At 39.0% G+C, this 20,521-nt stretch overlaps 1 protein-coding gene across 1 annotated transcript; it reads left to right on the top strand.

The window, feature by feature from the left end:
- Positions 1-1,418: 1,418 nt before the first annotated feature.
- Positions 1,419-15,855, top strand: LOC132160263 (titin-like). Its single transcript, XM_059570007.1, has 8 exons — positions 1,419-1,558; positions 2,508-2,849; positions 4,188-4,532; positions 5,931-6,233; positions 6,436-6,810; positions 8,538-8,659; positions 15,024-15,112; positions 15,221-15,855. Exons 1-8 carry the CDS (start codon positions 1,477-1,479, stop codon positions 15,231-15,233), a joined length of 1,671 nt encoding a protein of 556 aa, XP_059425990.1. The 5' UTR covers positions 1,419-1,476; the 3' UTR covers positions 15,234-15,855.
- The last annotated feature ends 4,666 nt before the right edge of the window (positions 15,856-20,521 follow it).

Raw genomic sequence — 20,521 nt, 5'->3', positions numbered from 1 at the left:
CTTCCACACAAGAACATTGTTATCACACTAACATTTTGATAGAAAACAAAAAATATTTAAAGTAGATAAAATTAGAATAAATAAAATGGAAATGTCTACATACTACATACTATTATTACTGTAAACTTTGCAAATAGGACATCAGACCCTTCAAGTCAATGAACAATAACAAAGTGGGCTGCAATGAATGTCTGTGCAAAACAGCTTTTAGTGAAAAATGTCTATACAAGAACAGTATCACAAAAGAAAATGTTTAATGTTTTTAAAAGAACAAGTTTTAAATGAACACAAAATGCAATGTAAATAAATACAACTATAGTTAAATGTGTGATTGCAAGATGTAAATGTCCTGGTTAGATTAAAGCCATTAACAGCGTGACTGCAAGGTGACTTACATCGTAAACATTATAATTCACAATGTCCATATGTGCCGCTGCAGGGAGCTCGTATGGGTCGATATTTTGGATGCCCGAGAGCTTATCCAAATACCGCTGTTTTGCGCTTGGTGTGAGCTTGTTCCTGTAAGGTCCCCTTTCTTTCGCTTTATCTTTCTGCATTTTTTACTTTCTCTCTATGGCTCTGACCCCTCCCAAATCAACCCAAATCGGCACGTGACTCCTCACTCTCAGTAGAATATAATGTAATACAATATGAGAGATTATTATCTTGTTATATTTGTTATATCCAAGTAGGCCTATAGGACTATATTTTTAGAATCGTATGTTGTTTTGTTTGTTTGTTTAGATAAATCTTTCAGAAGGACCAAACTGTTAAAGGATATTTATAAATTATCCAAACGTCCGATTCATTTCAAATTTTATGACTAAATCGTAAAGAAATGGATCCATCTTTGAAATCTGATTGGTTGATAGCTTTTTACAATGTTTAATTCAAGTGCGAAAATAATTAATATCTATATAGCGCATTAGCACAGGGAGATTTGAGAGTGCAGGACAGTGAGAGTGCAGGTTTGAGTGAGAGGAGAGATAGCCTATGTTTTAAGTGCACGCACTCTCTCCGGGTGAGAACAGCTTGTGTCTGAGCGTGCGTCCAGTTTCGGAAGGAAATCTGCGCACATTATATTAATGTGCTTTCACTCTACAATAATGTACTCTCGACATTTGTCAGTAAAACTATCAAACCATACATGTTGGCTTTCAAATGTTTTGTATACTCAGAAAAATGATTATAATAACACATTAATTAAAAAAAAAAAAAAAAAAAAAAAAAAAAAAAAATATATATATATATATATATATATATATATATATATATATATATATATATATATATATATTATTTTAACGATTAAAAAAAGTAAATGGAACATTGAAGCCTCTGTTTTAAGTCCTCCCTCAATATGTGCAGTCGCTACCGGCAAATCACTTTTCTCTCTCTCTCTCACTCTCTCACTCGTCTTCGCCATTTTTGTAGAAAAGGGCGTGGGCGCAGGAAAATAACATTTTTGAAAGAACAATGTATTCCACAGAATATTCGTTTATTTTCAGAGGACTGAAGTTCTATGTTTTGCACATAGCGATTGTTTTACTTCTGCGTGGTAAGACCGTTTTGCAATCAGGATCCCTGACAATAATTATTTCATGATTATTAGCTACAGTTGCTGAATAGTTGTAGTTTTATACTTGTATGTTTGTGTCTACAGAAACTAAAACAGTAATCGCGTTGTTTTTACCAGACATCTCCTGTTAAGAATGCTACTGTATAAGCTCTTTTCCGTGTTTTCAGAATATTTTCAGTCCTTGTAGCATTCAGGAATGCACGAGCCCATGGGAAGAGAACAGAGAAGTCAAGTCTCTGTCCACGAACTTCTTCCAAGTATATTGTTACATCAGTAGATTATATAGATATATTTTGAGGGGTGGTAGTGATTTGTCAAATAGCATATGCATTACATATGTGCATTAAATATATAGACAGGAATATGGTCATTAAGTTCTGGACATAATAATAGTGTTTCTGGCATAGGGATAGGTTTCTTCCCAGATGCACTCTGTATATCAGGCAGACTCAATAACTCTGATTATAAAGACCCTCACCACCATTCTACCATTTGAACTCCTGAGAAGATATATGTTCATTTGTATAAGGAAGAAAAAGAGAGAGAGAGAGAGAGAGAGAGAGAGAGAGAGAGAGATAGCTCAGAAGGGAGATGGAAAGAGAAAGAGAGACATAAGGGAGGAGAGAGCAAAGCACAGACATAGAAACTCACAGGAATATCTGAGTGTTATATAATCTAAGATCTCCATTAATTAATATTAATATTAATATTTAAGAGGAATATTAGAGATATATAGAGGATCATATTTGATTGCTTTTAAACAAATTAATAGTAAATGCCATTTATTTTATAGGTTCAGTTTTAATTTTTTTAAAGAATAGAACTGCATTACACAGTTTAATTTTTTAACTTTTGCACTGGATGATCAGTGTAAATTAATCTGCCCTTTGATTTATAATTAGATCTAGGTATTTATTTTTTTCTGCAGGTGCATCTGGTGTTGATAAAGATGGGGTGTCAGTGTCAGTGATGGAGGGAGACTCTGTCACTCTACACTCTGATGTTTCAAAAACCCAACAAGAGAGAATTAAATGGTATTTTAATGACACGTGTGTGGCTGAAATGAATGGTGATCGCAGTAAAATATGTGCAAGTGATCAATGTCATGATGATAAAGAAAGACTCAGAGAAGGAATAAGGCTGGATCATCAGACTGGATCTCTGACCATCATGAACATCAGAACCACAGACTCTGGAGAATATAAACTACAGATCATGAACAACAGCAGCAGCAGCATCAGGGAAAAGATATTCAGTGTTACTGTCCTTGGTGAGTCATTTTATGAATTTTTAAAATCAGGTTATGTTTTAATCGCATCATTAATATGTTTAATATATCAGTGACGGTCACTGCTATTTATTCCCATTAAACAGGCCATATCCTTAAAACCAAATTTGCTGTGAAAGTGGAATTTGTAGAACAATCCCACTTTGCTTAATTACACAGAAATGTTTTCCATTAGTGAATTGATAGCTTGAACACTTTTGGTTCATAAAACAGCAGTGGTGTTCTGGTGTTCTCATGATAGTTCTTGTAGTCTGTTTAAATGCGTGCACACACACATCATACCTGTCACTTACAGAAATTTGCCATTTTGAACCAAAATATGTAATTTATGTGAATTGTGTGTGTGTGTGTGGGGGGGGGGGGGGGTCTGGGCGGAGAACGAGGGATTGCAAGTTCGTAGACAGAAGTGTGTTCGACCAAAGTCCCTTTGCCTTTCTCAGTTCGACTTGAAGCAGTAATGCGCAGACAGATCGCTGTATGAAATCAAAGCTCCATGCGAGCTATAGAGAGCAGATGGCTCCTCATGCTTTCGAATCGCTCAGGTGGTAATTTGATGTCCGATCGGTCTGTGCAGTGCTACTTCATATCAAATACACCTCATCTCACAGCCAATGCCCTGTTAGATTTTGCTACCTCCCATTAACACAGTGGGTAGTACAATTCAACAACAAAAAATTTTACCTGTAAAATTAAAGTATATTAACGTCTACATCTACCCCGACCCTAAACCTTCCCTTACAGTAATGCAAATACAGTAAATATGTGTTATATTCGCGGATGTGGCTAAAAGGGATACAGCTACAGGAAACCAACCATAAATATTTGTTTCTAACTATTAGATTGTGTTTCATTAAAGTCTACACCTACCCCAACCTTAACCTGCATTTACATTAATACAGAGAGGCCTACATTAAATTTTGTTGTTCAAGAATGCAATATTGATGTGTGTATGCGCAGAAAACCCTGGTCATCTGACAAGTAGGATAAAATGTCAAGGCACCTGTCCATTTTGACCACACACTTATTTTTTTGAATGAATTAGCCATTTAAAATAATGACTAGAGACTCGCTCATTAAAACAGTAATTTACCGTCATCCACTGGTGGTTTGCTTTCATATTTAAAAGTATTGCATTTTTCCCAACTATATTAAAAAATATTTTATAAAACATTCATAATCATATAAAATTATTAATGATTTTGAAATTTTGTGATGTAAACAGCTCCTGCCAGTTCTCTTGGTGTTATGTTTTCATATCCACAGTTTCTTGTTCTCAAGTTTTCCCCCAAATGTTTCAGCAGGTGTTGATTTGTGTTTCAGGTGTTCCTGCTGCAGAAATAGAGGAAGTAAAAACTAAATCAGTGATGGAGGGTGAATCTGTTACTTTAGACAGTCATATGCTAAAAAAATCGAATGATTTTATAGCATGGTATTTTAATGACATTCTCATCATTGAAATCAATGGACATCTCAGATATGTCTGTACAGATGAACAGTGTAATAAAGGTACTGAGAGATTCAGAGACAGACTGAAGCTGGACAATCAGACTGGATCTCTGACCATCATCAACACCAGAATCACAGACTCTGGAGATTATCATCTAGAGATCTTCAGCAGCAACTTCAGCATTAGCTACATTAGGAGCTTCAGTGTTACTGTCACTGGTGAGTATCATTTACTTTAACCACACCTAAACCTTAAACCAAAGCACTTACTAAAAATATCTTATTCTGCATTTCACCTTTGCTCTGATTGTTTCCTAATCTTCCCTTTGCATAAACCTGATGCTATGTGCTGTGAATATTGTGCGAAATTGCTTGGGATGTACCTCATTTGTATGTTGCTTTGACTATTGAATAACACTCTAAAATGAATTTAGCCCAAACTATTCTAGCTATGACCTCTATGCCCAGTCAGATCTATAATCTGAGTGCTATATCACAATTTTCGTAGACCACATAATCAAACAAACAAATCAAAACTCTTCAAACTTCAACTGTCAAAAAAATCAAACCTATACATAGACAGGGCATGCTATAAGCCTGTTAGTAATGTCAAAACATGCTAGCATCATATTAGCAATGTGCTAAAATCTGTTAACAGTGTGTTGAATAATGCTTAAAGGTCCCATTACATGAAATGTTTTACTTTATGAGGTTATTTAACATTAATATGAGTTTCTCTAACCTGTCTATGGTCCCCCAGTGGCTAGAATTTTCGATAGTGTATATCAATCCCTGGGTGTCCTGCTCTGCCTTTGAGAAAACGAGAGCTCAGACTGGCCGATCTGGAATATTCCCCATATTTCGTCATAAGGGGAAAGGTTACCTCCCCTCTCTCTGCTTTGCCCGCCCAGATAATTTGGAGTAAACAGATTCAGTTTTATTTTTTACATAAACCGCCACAAACAGTGAGTAACATTTTTTTTAGTGTATTAATGCCTGATCTGTGATCAGTGATTTCAAGTTCACACAGACTTTCTTTCTAAATCGTTTAATACTGTTTATGCATCAGTGGATCAAGCCAGTGACTAAACGATCAACTTCACATCGTTTCTCTTAGTAGCATGAAATAAATCTGTTATTTTAATTGTGTTTAAATACAGAGAGCGATCAAAGAACGCTACCTTTATGTTGTTCGGAGCTGTCAACCACACATCGCGAGTGTATCTGCACACCTGCCCAAACTGCCGTTATAATCAATGACGCTGTTATGCTGCACAACATACCTCTTACCGTATTCATGTTGATATTGCCTTTGCTGTTAGTTGTGGTGAAAGCCAGAAGACTAAAATCAGGAAATAAAAATGCCTTTTATTTCTAAATTTAAAATGTATAAATCATACTAACAATATAAGTACACCTCAGGAAACATTGGAAAAAAAAAAGAATCCACATCATGGGACCTTTAAAACTTTAGCTGCTTTACAGTAGAATTCGGTTTTTGATTTATTCATTGAATCACTGCTTTATCATCACTGTAAAAGCTGCTTTAAAACTATGTTATCTAAATCAGTATACAAATAAAGATGATTTGACTTGATGGTTCATTTCTTTTTTTAGGTGTTTTGGGTGTTTTGACCGATGGGGGGTCAGTGTTTGTGATGGAGGGAGATTCAGTCACTCTACATACTGGAGTTAAAAAAAGCCAACACGACAGAATTGTGTGGTATTTTAATGACTCATTCATTGCTCAAATCAATGGAAATCAAAATAGGATTTCTAGTGTTACAGACAGCCTTGTGTTGGACAGTCAGACTGGATCTCTGACCATCACAAACATCACAACCACTGACTCTGGAGTTTATAAAGTACAGGTCATCAGCAGCAGAATCAGTCAGAAGATATTCAGAGTTTATGTCAATGGTGAGTAATTGAATACATTTTTTAACGTAAGATTATGCACATTTGTTTTTTTTTTTTGTTTTTAGTTTTTTTTACATTATTTTTTTTTTTTTCCACTGGAGATGCAAAGTGGAAGATGATTTGAAATGAAATTAAAAAGAGCATGTGTAAATACTTTCATATCTACTGTTCAGGAAATTGTAGCTGTTGATTTGCGTTTCAGATGTTCCTGGTGCAGAGACAAATAACATAAAGACAATGCCAGTGGCGAAGGGAGACTCTGTCACTTTAGATCCTGGTGTAATAAAAAAAACAAATGACTTGATGACATGGTATTTTAATGATATTTGCCTTGCTGAAGTCACTGGAGATCAGAGTAAGATCTGTACGGATGTTCAATGTAATGAAGGTAATGAGAGATTCAGAGACAGACTGAAGCTGGATCATCAGACTGGATCTCTGACCATCATGAACACCAGAAACACAGACTCTGGAGTTTATAAACTACTGATTAACAGCACCAATAGCAGCATTCGTCACCGCCGCCACAGCAGTATCACCATCAGCAGCTTTAAGAGCTTCAGTGTTGCTGTCATTGGTGAGTATCATTTAATTGATTTATCTGAGGAATTCTAAAATGTATTTCTTTTTTGTATTTTGATTAATTCCAACAATATTTCATTTCCTGGTGAATAGCAATGTGAAACTTTTATTTTTAATTGCTGATCTTCAAAAAAAATCATTTTATCAGTTCAATATCATACAGCAGACTATCTATGTATAAAGGTATAAATATAATTTTGAAATATCTTTAAAGTTTACTATCAGTTAATATAGGTAATATACAAACCCAATTCCAAAAAACAGAATGCAATGATGTGGAAGTTTCAAATTTCAATATTTTATTCAGAATACAACACAGACGACATATCAAATGTTAAAACTGAGAAAATTTATCAAATTTAGGGAAAAATAAATTGAGTTTAAATTTCATGGCATCAACACAATCTCAAAAAAGTTGGGACAAGGCCATGTTTACCACTGTGTGGCATCCCCTCTTCTTTTTATAACAGTCTGCAAACGTCTGGGGACTGAGGAGACAAGTTGATCAAGGTTAGGATATATGAATGTTGTCCCATTCTTGTCTAATACAGGCTTCTAGCTGCTCAACTGTCTAAGGTCTTCTTTGTCACATCTTCCTCTTTATGATGAGCCAAATGTTTTCTATGGGTGAAAGATCTGGACTGCAGGCTGGCCATTTCAGTAACCGGATCCTTCTTCTACACAGCTATGATGTTGTAACTGATGCAGTATGTGGTCTGGCATTGTCATGTTGGAAAATGCAAGGTCTTCCCTGAAAGAGACGACGTCTGGATGGAATGTTGTTCTAGAACTTGGATATACTGTACCTTTCAGTATATTTTTTGCTGAACTGAGCGCTGATAACAACTTGGATTGTCTTTGTCCTCTTTAGTCCTGAGGACATGGCGTCCCAGTTTTCCAAAAAGAACTTCAAATTATGATTCGTCTGACCACAAAACAGTTTTCCTCTTTGCCACAGTCCATTTTAAATGAGCCTTGGCCCAGAGAAAACGCCTGCGCTTCTGGATCATGTTTAGAAATGGCTTCTTTTTTGACATATAGTGTTTAGCCAGCAAAGCCGAATGACACTGTGGATTGTGTTCACCAACAATGTTTTCTGGAAATATTCCTGAGCCCATGTTGTGATTTCCATTACAGTAGCATTCCTGTATGTGATGCAGTGCCATCTAAGGGCCAGAAGATCACGGGCATCCAGTATGGTTTTGCGGTCTTGGCCTTACGCACAGAGTTTGTTCCAGAATCTCTGAATCTTTGGATGATATTATGCACTGTAGATGATGATAACTTCAAACTCTTTTCAATATTTCTCTGAGAAACTCCTTTCTGATATTTTTTTTTGCTGCAGCATTGGGGGAATTGGTGGTCCTCTGCCCATCTTGATACTTTTTATACCCAGTCATGTTGCCAGTTGACCTAATAAGTTGCAAATTGGTCCCCCAGTGTTTCCTTATATGTCCATTTAACTTTTCCGGCCTCTTATTGCTACCTGCCCCAACTTTTTTGTAATGTGTAGCTCTCATGGCATCCAAAATGAGCCAATATTTGGCATGACATTTCAAAATGTCTCACTTTCAACATTTGATATGTTATCTATATTCTATTGTGAATAAAATATAAGTTTATGAGATTTGTAAATTATTACATTCCTTTTTTGCTCACAATTTGTACAGTGTCCCAACTTTTTTGGAATCAGAATTGTATTGTCTGCCTTTTTCGTTACAGAATCAGGTCAGTCTGTAGCAGGAATATATGCTTGTGTTGGCATTTTTCTGCTCGTTTCTGTAGCTGTATCTGCTGGTGTAGTTTGCTGTCACCATAATGACTCTATACAACCAGGACAGAATGTAAGTATTACACTCAAAAATCTGATTTATATAGAAACATGAGGCTGTAAATCAGTTTACATGCACAAAAACAGTACTAATAATATGAGCCGGATATACTGAGAGCTGGACGTGCAAATCTCTTTTGGTGTTATAAAAGTACTGTCAGGGTGTAAAAAAATTATAAATGAAAAGGTGTGGACACAGTTATTGGTGTGTCTGACTTTCAATATCACACACAAGTTTTATGGGAGGAGAGTGTTGAAAATGAATCATGCAAGGTGGTTCCCTAAGGTTTGCGGTAGTTAGTTTACTGGTATTTGTACCATTATACAACGACCCAAAAAGCATGTCTGAACACATTTCTCACTTGACATGTTGTGATGGCATAGAGAACAGAGGTCAAAGGAAAGAAGGGAGAGATTTTTTTTTTCCACTCATGTTGATTTATTTGGAATGGCAGAGCAAAATGTTGCCTATACATATTGTTTGCCAACCAAACCAAATATTTTCAATATATATATGTTACGATCGGAGACCCAGTGAAACGCAGGAGACGAGAGATCCAATCGCAGTATGGGTTTTAATGGGTAATCCAAAGAGAAATCAACAAGCAGCGGTCAAAACCATAAATCCATCCAACAAATAAACAAACAGGGAAGGAACGGGAACAGGAACGGGAACTCAGAAGACGAGGAACTCGGAAGGCGAGGAAACTGAGTGACGGAAAAAAGGACTCCATGCAGACAAATAGAAAAGGACTGGTTAATATAGGGAGGATAATGTCAAGTGAAGACACCTGAGTGCAATTACTGTGATGAAAGGACAAGGCTTTGTGGGAATTGTAGTGCCTACGGTGAGGTGCCTATGGGGAAGTGAGACCACTAGTGGAGAATCAGGGAAACAGAGACCAGACAGAGTGACATTACCCCCTCCTCCACGGAGCAGCTACCAGATGCTCCACCTGAACCCCAGAAGAGACCAAGGAACACAGAGACCAGGAGGGAGGTGGAGTGGCAGAGGACCAGGGGGATGGACGGAGGGCCAGGTCCATAGAGGGAAAAAGAGAGAAAAACAAAAACAAGGAGCCCAGGAGGGAGGTGGACCGGCGGAGGACCAGGGGGATGGACGGAGGGCCAGGTCCATAGAGGGAAAAAGAGAGAAAAACAAAAACAAGGAGCCCAGGAGGGAGGTGGACCGGCGGAGGATCAGGGGGAGGGACGGAGGGACAGGTCCATAGAGGGAAAAAGAGAGAAAAACAAGGAGCCCAGGAGGGAGGTGGACTGGCGGAGGATCAGGGGGAGGGATGGAGGGCCAGGTCCATAGATGGAAACAGAGAGAAAACGAGCAAAAACAAAAAAAACAAAACAACAACAAAACACAAGTCCAGGAAGGACATCACGTTCAGTGTCCCAGGGCCGAACCGACAGGGCAGGAATCCAGAGAGGAGCAAGGCGGAATTGGAGCCCTGCGGTCAAGACAGAAGCCCCATAGGGCGGCGCAGAAGACCACCACATCCGTACGGTCGAGACAGAAGCCCACCCGGGTGGCGCAGAAGACCACCACCTCCGTGCGGTCGAGACAGACGCCCACCAAGGCGGTGCAGAAGACCACCACATCCGTGCGGTCGAGACAGAAGACCACCACATCCATGCGGTTGAGACATAAGCCCACCAGGGCGGCGCAGAAGACCACCACATCCGTGCGGTCGAGACAGAAACCCACCCAGGCAGCGCAGAAGACCGCCACATCCATGCGGTCGAGACAGAAGCCCACCAGGGCGGTGCAGAAGACCACCACATCCGTGCGGTCGAGACAGAAGCCCACCAGGGTGGCGCAGAAGACCACCACATCCGTGCGGTCGAGACAGGAGTGCACCCGGGGCAACTCCGAAGACCACCACATCCGTGCAGTCGGGACAGAAGCCCACCTGGGCGGCGTAGAAGACCACCACAGTGGAATCGAATTAACAGGAGAGCAATTCTGGTTAGGCAAGTCTGAAACGGAGAACATGAACAAGTTAAGGGTGGCCTCCGTGGCCACGACAGGATCAGTCAAGCGCTCAGAGAGTTCGGCTGAGACGTGACAAGGGCTCTGGAAGTTCCACATAAACGAGGAGAGGCTCTGGTAGTTCAGCCAAGACGTGAGGAGGCTCTGGTAGTTCAGCAGAGACGCGGAGAGGTGCTGGTAGTTCAGCAGAGATGTGGAGAGACTCTGGTAATTCCGTGGTGTTTAGACTGGATTCAGGAAGATCAATGGTGACTTGACTCTGCTCATAAAGATCATTGGTGACCTGACTCTGCTCATTAAGATCATTGGTGACTTGCATTTGTTCATGAAGATCAATGGTGACATGCCTTTGCCCATGAAGATCATTGGTGACATGACTCTGCTCATGAAGATCAATGGTGACTTGCCTTTGCCCATGAAGAACACCGGTGACTTAACTTTGCCCTTGAAGAACACCGGTGACTTGACTTGACTCTGGAGTGTCAACGATAACTAGCCCTGACTCTGGAGTGTCAACGGTGACTAGCCTTGACTCTGGAGTGTCAACGGTGACTAGCCCTGCCTCTGGAGTGTCAACGGGAACCTGACTCGACTCTGGAGGGTCAACTGTGGCTGTCATCCGGTGCAGAGGCGCTGGACAAGCGGCCATCTTGGGCAGTGGCACTGGGCCGGTGGCCATCTTGGGCAGTGGCGCTGGGCTTGCGGCCATCATGTGCTGTGGCGCTGGGCTGGCGGCCATCTTGGGCAGTGGCGCTGGGCTTGCGGCCATCATGTGCTGTGGCGCTGGGCTGGCGGCCATCTTGGGCAGTGGTGCAGGGCTGACGGCCATCTTGTGCAGTGGTGCTGGGCTGGCGGTCCTCCTGTTTGTAGACCACGGTCTAGAATCGGCCATCCCACCAGGAGAGACAGGTGTGGCTGGGGTATTCCACGGAGACCGATGTCGTAAATAGAATACAAACTCCCAAAAATTATAAGCGTCCAACTGCTCCATTTCATTTCGAGGAACTGGGTGTTGAAAGTGTCCTTTAGAGCCGCATCATTATATCCCATACCCTCAGCTAGGGTCCAGAACATTTGTGCCATAGCACCCACCTCAATCCCCTCTTGGCGGAGGGTGGTCAATTTGACGTAGCGTGCCCTTCGTTCCACCATACTGGCTGGGGAATGGGTATGAAGTCCCTCACCGCTGGATCTCGACATTGATGGAGTCCTTCTGTTACGATCGGAGACCCAGTGAAACGCAGGAGATGAGAGATCCAATCGCAGTATGGGTTTTAATGGGTATTCCAAAAAAAAATCAACAAGCAGGGGTCAAAACCATAAATCCATCCAACAAATAAACAAACAGGGAAGGAACAGGAACGGGAACAGGAACTCGGAAGACGAGGAACTCGGAAGGCGAGGAAACTGGGTGACGGAAAGAAAGGACTCCATGCAGACAAATAGAAAAGGACTTGTTAATATAGGGAGGATAATGACTAACAAGTGAAGATACCTGAGTGCAATTAACAGGAGTGCAATTACTGTGAAGAAGGGACAAGGCTTTGTGGGAATTGTAGTGCCTACGGTGAGGTGCCTTTGGGGAAGTGAGACCACTAGTGGAGACTCAGGGAAACAGAGACCAGACAGCGTGACAATATATGCAATGACATTATGAGGTTTAGAAGACATTTAGTGCAATAGAATTCATTTACAAGCTATCTAGTGAGTTAAACGCAAGAACATTAGCATACATTTTTGGGTCACCAAAAATAGCCATCAAAGGGTTCAAGGGAAATATTAAGAATGTTAGAAAAAAAAAATGCTACTCCAAAGTGCTCCTGTATCCTACACTGAGCAGCATAGAGCGCCCTCTGGCAGCTGTAGATGGTAATGTTTTATCTTGGACTTACAGTCCAGTGCGACTTATATGTTTTTTCGTCGTCATGACGTATTTTTGGACTGATGCGACTTATACTTAGGTGAGACTTATAGTCCGAAAAATACGGTAGTTATAGTGTTAAAGCATACACTGAAAAAACACCAACGAGTTGACAGCCTCTGACGTCACTACTGGCGCGGCTATAACCTGAGATGTTCCTTTCAAGGGAACTTCGAACTGCGTCCTCAAGGGGGCGCTATGGGGAACAGTATACCCATGCCGCCATGTTAAAGGGAGTGCTGAAGGCTTGGAATCAGGAAAGATTTAATTAAAGGGATATGGCTAAGAAGCTAGCCTTTTATACCAAGTCTTGCCTGTCACACAGGGGCTACTGCTTGCTTTCGCATAAGCTTGCTGAAGGAGCTGCCTCAACAGATCTCTAGTAACAACACCCTGTTTAGATAGGTATCCGAGGATACATAGGTGGAGTGGTACCCAAGATAAATGGGGCTTTTACCAACTCTTTACCAAGGGCACGAAGCAACCGCGTGAAACCCTCACCATATAGGATTTTAGAAAGAATGCAGAATACTAGCGGGCGAACTTACCACAGTGTGGATTTCAGAAAGTGCGCAAAGACTTCACGTGCTTCGAATTCAGAGTAGCGCACTCATAGGTGACCCTTCTTGGAAAGGGGAGCGCTGCTAAACTAACACGAGAATCACCCAAATAGCCCCTCATGTTGAGGGAAGCGATGCTTGAAGTGTATAAACAAATACACACTGAATGAATGGAGCCCAAGGATCCAAGGTCTAATCATCTCAAGAAAGGGAATGAGGTGGAGCTCATAACCCTTACCATACAGGATTTCAGAAAGTGTGCAGAATCTTGCGTGCACACTTACCACTTGCCACTTACCACTTGCCACCATCAGTAGGGTGGTTGCTATGAACATAGAACCAGTCAAAAACATTATAGGTCCAGCATAGGAGGCTCCTCATGACCAACGATTCCTTTTACCCCTGCCCGCAGGTGGGTGAGGAGCGCGAGTCGCAACACTAGACTTCTGTGCCCATCTTTGACTCTCAGATCGAGACAGGCCAGGACCCCTATGTTGTTCGGGCCAAGACCTGGACCTTCGAAATCTGAAAGCAGCGGAACACGCCTTAGTCTCCCTGAACTTCCCGATCACCGTCTCAACGGAAACACTGAAAAGTTCAGAAGGCGAATCCTAAGCATAGAGAAGAAAGAAACCCTCACAGCGTCAACTTGTTAGCGCCTTTCATGGCAAATCCAACTTTGCCGTGGCGCAATCCATAACCTCCAACAGCTCGACATATGCTGGGCAGGAGAATTGATTAGGCTCAGCCTCAGCTTCTTCACCATCCTCAGATATCTCCTGCTTTTCCTGGGTAAAAACCCAGCAGAGCAGTAACCTCAGTATCAGAAAGTGTTAAAGATATAACATCATTCTACCTAGGCTCTCTCTCGTCCGCCTTTAGAAGCGCGAAAGGTCCCTCTCTAAACATTCAAACAAATTCACCTGAAATTCTCACAAGGCCATTCTCCTCCTTGCCTCAGTAGTGGCAGGTCCTGAACCCAGATGGCAGATGGCCTCCTTTTGTCCTTTTTTTTCCTCGGAAAGAGAAACAAATGAGAGTGGAGCTTTTTCATTGAAAAAACGCTCACAATGCACGCAGATTGCCTCCTCAAAGACATCATGTGCGTGCTCTTCACCCAAACAAATGACGCAAAGATCGGGTGTTATCGGGTGTCAAATGACGCTGACACGGATGCACACATTGTCTAAACTCTTGCTAGTAGTCACCATGATAGATAGAGAAAGATCGCTCTTACCAGTTCTTTCAGATGTTGGCTTCATAGAGACGTAAGAGGCTGTCACCGGCCAACTAGTTGGTGTTTTTTCAATGTATGCTTCAGACACAGGTCACGACGAGGTATTCCCACATAGTGCTCCCTAGAGGATGCAGTTCGAAGTTCCCTTGAAAGGGAACCCAAACAAACAACCAACCTACTCCAGCTGTGTAATCCTATCACTGCCGTCAGTGAGAGCCATCTCCATCTCTGAGATAGTGGCAGTGTGAGAGGCCAAAGTGCTGAGAATGCCCTTCAAAGATGTTTGCAAGAAGAGCTGTAAATTCTACTGACAAACTTCAACTCAGTGTATCTGGCCAAATCTTTACAAAATGTTTTTCACGAATGCAAAACAGTATTTGCAAATATACTGTACAAGTGTACACACGTTTTGAATGCTTTAAAATTTTAAATATCTTGTTGAATCTACATGTCATCACATGCATGGATGTGTTCGACTTTATACCCATCTAACGTCTGACTTTAAGCAGTGTATTTCAGCACAATGACAATGCAGTACAAATATTTGTTTAAGACTTAATGTATTCATTTAAAAAAACATCCAATATTTAAGATGCAGTGCTAGGGAAAAGAAACCACCAGTATTATTGATTTCACCTTCTGTGAATCTGTTTTCAGGAGCATCATGTTGAACATTCATCCACTAATATGGTTGAGATGACATTGATGACTGTTGCCAATGAATCAGCTCCTAATCAGACATCAATGTAACATTAATTATTACACTGCTAATTTCATTGATAGGTGATCTGATGTTTCTATACCATGCTATTTTATGTTCTCGTAACAATGTTAAAATGTTGACTGCCTACTAGATGGCTGCGCTGACTGGACAAGTTTTATCACATGCCTCATGTGTCATGTGTCCTTCATGTGTGCTGACCTATTTGAAAAACAATTCAATGTGAGCTAGCAGAAGGGCTGTGCAATGAATCATTCGACTTTGGGTTCCAGCGGATATGAAAACATGATAAGATAAAATGATAATTTAAAACAGTGTGGTTTCGCCCCTTAAAGTGTGCTTTGATCTCTTTGTGAAAACAAAACTGGCATATGGTCAAAGTCATTGAAAGTTGAAATAGAAGTGTCAAGAACTCAAGTTAATAATTAATGATCTTAACCGTGTCATGTTTGGTATCAATTTTACAGTCTCAGTGTGATTAGAAATATGATCTCAGTTTCATATCAGTAGAACAGATCAAAAATAAAGAATCAGAATCTGAGGAAATTCTGTGCTACTGGTGCGGGGTGTGCCCCTGATAAGGTCTTTGCCAGATGTTGTTTTTCTACCTCAGGTTAGATTTGGCTTTCAGGTCACCTCAGGTCCCAGCAAAAGTCTGTTAAAGCTTTTATTATGCAAAATTTATGATTGTTTTGTTCTGATTTGGGTATTTAAAGAGGAATAAAGAGGAAACATTCAAGGAAGAATCTGTAAATAAAACTTCCCGCACAATACGTTATTTTAGTATAAATTTCTATTCTACATTTTGTTTTTCATGCTGATAAATTGTGTAACCAAATTGTTGTGCATTTTCTCTGATTGATGTATTCTCATTATGGATTGATTGAATTTATTCTTTTCGATTATTATTTGTATATTCCTGGCAAAATAAATCTTAATTTTTTTTTTTTTGATTTTCTTGTAATCATTATTACTAGAAGATTCAAATTTCAGTCTGGTGTTTCCCCAAGTCTGTGTCCAGGACGGATCATTCCGAAGTATCAATAAATGTAGCCGGGCTCATCATTAGAGACCTTCTGATTTCTGACTGTCACTGACTTGACAAGTTGTAGTTTTTGTGGTTATAAACAGACATCCTCTGAGTAAGATCAGAACTGGCAATTTTTTTATTTACTTAAAGACAGTCAGTTATGTCTTAAGTGAACATAAACAGTTGGGAATGGAATTGGATACGTGTCAGTGTATTAGATCTGTGCATTCGGTCTTAAATGCAGAAACCTGCTGCTATCTGTGACATTATGTTAATCAAACAACAAAACAGAGAAAATTACTCACTGCTCTTCACTTAATCACTTTAGTATCTTTAATATAAATTAATGTACATGTAATTTATACAGTAAAGACAATGCAGTGTTTTAAAGTTAGCACAGGATTTAATAAATGTTAATCAATGGTTTTAATGACCATTGATTGTTTAATGCAGTACTGTGTTTTAAATGCAAATCTGAAGAAGTCAAGTCAAGTCTACTTTATTTATATAGCACTTTAAACAAAAAGGATTGTGTCAAAGCAACTGAAAAATCTGTTTGTGTGTGGTGTGCAGTGTTTGGAATAACGGCGTTTAAAAGAACGGCGTTAGGTAACGACGTTATTTTTTCAGTAATGGGGTAATCTAACTAATTACTTTTCCCGTCGTTACAACGCCGTTAACGTTACTGAACGTCAAATGCGGTGCGTTACAATGCATTGATTTAATATGCAATCCGAACGCACCCCTGGCTCACACAGCGAGTGAGCAGGTGGGTTAATAAAGAGATAAGTGATTATGATTGGCTAAGGTAGAGTCATGTGTTTCATCGTAGCCAATCAGAGCCAGTGTTTTTACACACACGCGCCAGCGGCGCCAAACACACACAGTCACACACACGCAACAGCTACACAGAGATTCGCAGCAGCAGCAGACATGGCGAGTCAGGAGCAATCCGATGAAAAGCTGGCATCTTCATCTACAAAGCTAGTGGCCAAAAACACTTTTCTTACAAAGAGTGCAGGATAAAACTCTTGCTGTCTGTTGACGTGCAATAAATCTCGAAAGTTATGTACGAACACCTGTCTGTTCTACTTATTTCTACTGACTTGTGAAAACTGCTAAAAAAAAAAAAAAGAATTCTTTGACATAGCAACTTTTTTTTTTTTTTTTTTACAGTAATGCACATAGTTACTTTCCCCGGTAACGAGTTACTTTTATTATAGAGTAAATCAGTTACTAACTCAGTTACTTTTTGGAACAAGTAGTGAGTAACTATAACTAATTACTTTTTTAAAGTAACGTTCCCAACACTGGTGGTGTGCCATGATGTGACAAAGACAGCACATCACACACACAAACCGATTTTCAACCAGAATCTCGACTGTGAATACAGGAAACCGCTCGTTTCGTGTCTTAGGTCATAAATGTGTACTTAAGATGGGGAATTGTTTAATTTGGACTCCTCTGTGCATGCTCTTTGAGGTGGTGACCATAGACCTCCATTATATGAGTCACAGACAAGAACGGTTTGACCTAAAAATATCAAAATGGAAACTGTGGAAACAAAGACACCTACATCTTGGATGTCCTTGAGGTAAGCTAAAACATACCAAAATTTAGTTTCAAAGTGAACTAGCCCTTTGATGTTGTTCAGTTGCTTTGACGCAATCCTTTTTGTTTAAAGTGTAGTATAGTTGTATAGTTCCATATTTGGCAACGTTACTTCACTTGTACTGACATATAACAATCATTACTAAATATTTTAGCTAGTAATTGTATTAGTAGTTTATTATAAAGTACTATAATATGCTGTTGATTGAGTTTCGTACTGAACTTAGAGTATTCCATTATACAGATTTTTTTTTCATACTTTTTTATATTTTTAGATTACATGCTTCCACTGACCTTATTGCTTTTGAAAGGGCATTGCAATATACATTTTTTTCTCACAAAAATACAATAATAATAATAATTGTTCTAATAAGAGATTTATCCATATCCAGTGTTGGGGAGTAACTAGTTACATGTAACGGCGTTACGTAATTTAATAACAAAATTATTGTAACTGTAATTAGTTACAGTTACTACGAAAAAATGAGTAATTAAATTACAGTTGCTTATGAAATTTTTAACGATTACAAAGGGGATTACATTTGAATATTTACACACATCCACATACAGATTTAACTGATTTCTTTCCCAAATTGCACTGACTATTCTGAGACATACCGCCCTAATAATTTTCGGTATGTGGAAATACAGTCTGGTTCGTAGAATCCAGTCATAAAAACGGAATGCCTAACGCGGACGGAATATGCCACATTTTGGATGACTAAATCAAAAGTAGGTCAGTAGCCTACACTTGAATCAAAACATGACATGGACTAGTGTCTGTGAATATTAAGCCCCAAAAATGCAATATATGACTTGCACATTCTGCCTGTCTGTGGAAATCTGGCAGCCGATTTTGCCCCACTATTTAATATCATTATTATATAATTGCCTGCCGAATGTACTAAAGCGATCATTTGTGAATCCGCCATTTGATAATTAAATCTCTAATAAGTCATGACGTGTTAGTCATGACTCGCGCGCTCTCCGCGCCTCCGCCAAACGGTTCAGTCTGGATCAGACTCCGAGTAATCAATGCGAGAGAGAGAGAGAGAGAGAGAGAGAGAGAGAGAGAGAGAGAGAGAGAGAGAGAGAGAGAGAGAATAGAGTGGAGAGCTGGAGCAGAGAAGCAGAACTACTGTTCAGGGTTTCAGGTCAGTTTCATCTGTAAAGATGCTTTTTTGTCTTTGTTTTTTTATTTATTTAATCAAGCAGCAGCACGTTGCTCATCAGTCATCACTCAAAATACTATATAAAGGACATCATTATTATCCGTTGTAATGTTACAGTAGGAATTTAGCTGAAAAAAAATCCGATTTTTTTATAGGTTTAGGGGGAGCTACGACAGACAACAACACAACCCTTACGAAAATTAACATTTTAATATTTAACTATAAATCCAGAGAAAATGGTTACTATTGTTTAACTGTGGTAACCAAAAATGTAAAATTATTTTACAAATGTATTTATTTAAAAATAAATACAAATCCATTTGCAAAAAAAAAAAAAAAAAAAAAAAAAACAAGGTTATTTTACTTTTATATAGGCTAATAAAAGCACGTTTAACTTTTGTAAGGGAAAAATATGACTCGTGTACAGTATTAGGATTTTTTCTATAAAGATATTGTAGTATTGTATTGTAAAGTATAGTTTTGTTCAATCTTGAGTATTAAAGTCATGAGAGATGGATAACAGGGCAAAATAAAGAGACTGAAGAGAAAAATTGAAGTGAAGGTGCAATTCAGGAGAGAACTTTTAATTATTTTGCATGTCCCCAAATTAAAGATTTAAACCTTTTTTTATGTCAGGTCCATACAAAAAATAGTTTTGTCCATGAATTTCTTTGTATGAGTTTGAATTTTCCAGTCTGAATTTTTTTCCCAGTCCGCCCCTCCTGTAAATTAATGGCAAAGACATGGTTTCATTTTCTACACATAGGCCTACTGAAGCTCGCAGTGTTTTCAACCTCTGCTGTCTCAATATAGGAGTACACGAGCACATAAACATAATTTCTAGAACTGCTTTGTGTCACTTCATGTGCATTTTACTTATTTTGAGAAAACTATCATCATATACAAAGAGACAGCAGTTTAAAAAAAACACCAATGTTTCAGGAGTTTATTACACAGAATACGTCACACTCTTATTAGATAACTGTATTTAAGTTGATGTATATGCTTTTATTTATTATTCTTTAATTTTCACAAATTTAGAAAAGTAATCAAAAAGTACTCAAAAGTAATTAGTTACATTACTTTAATAAAGTAATTGAAAAAGTTACACTACTATTACATTTTAAACAGGGTAACTTGTAATCTGTAACCTATTACATTTCCAAAGTAACCTTCCCAACACTGTCCATATCCAACTTATACTGAACCCCATATTCCTTAAAAAACAAAGTGATAATTTGAACAAATTATTTCTTCTTACCATAGACAGAAATACTTAATGAGTTCGATGACAATTTTGCTTCACTTATCTATAGTTGATAAAACAGTGAAAATGACCTGATGAGTTTGAGGTTTGAAGAGTATGTTATACTCTTACTCGCCATCATGCGCTCAAAACAACGAAGAGCTATCATAATATTATTTAATTCACACTTCATGTAGTTTATAGCATTTTATTTTAAATAAATGAATGTAATATCTAAGTGATAAATAAGTCATCACGAAGAATCAACTGCAAAAAAAATGGAGATTAAAAAAAGAATTACATTTTAAACTGTTATTCTCTTCATATATAACGTTTTTTCTTGTTGTTATTCCAAAATAGTAGCCTACTTAAAAA

The sequence above is a fragment of the Carassius carassius genome, chromosome 16, assembly GCF_963082965.1.
Source record: "Carassius carassius chromosome 16, fCarCar2.1, whole genome shotgun sequence".
NCBI lineage: Eukaryota > Metazoa > Chordata > Actinopteri > Cypriniformes > Cyprinidae > Carassius > Carassius carassius.
This window is presented reverse-complemented; position numbering and strand designations above follow the sequence as displayed.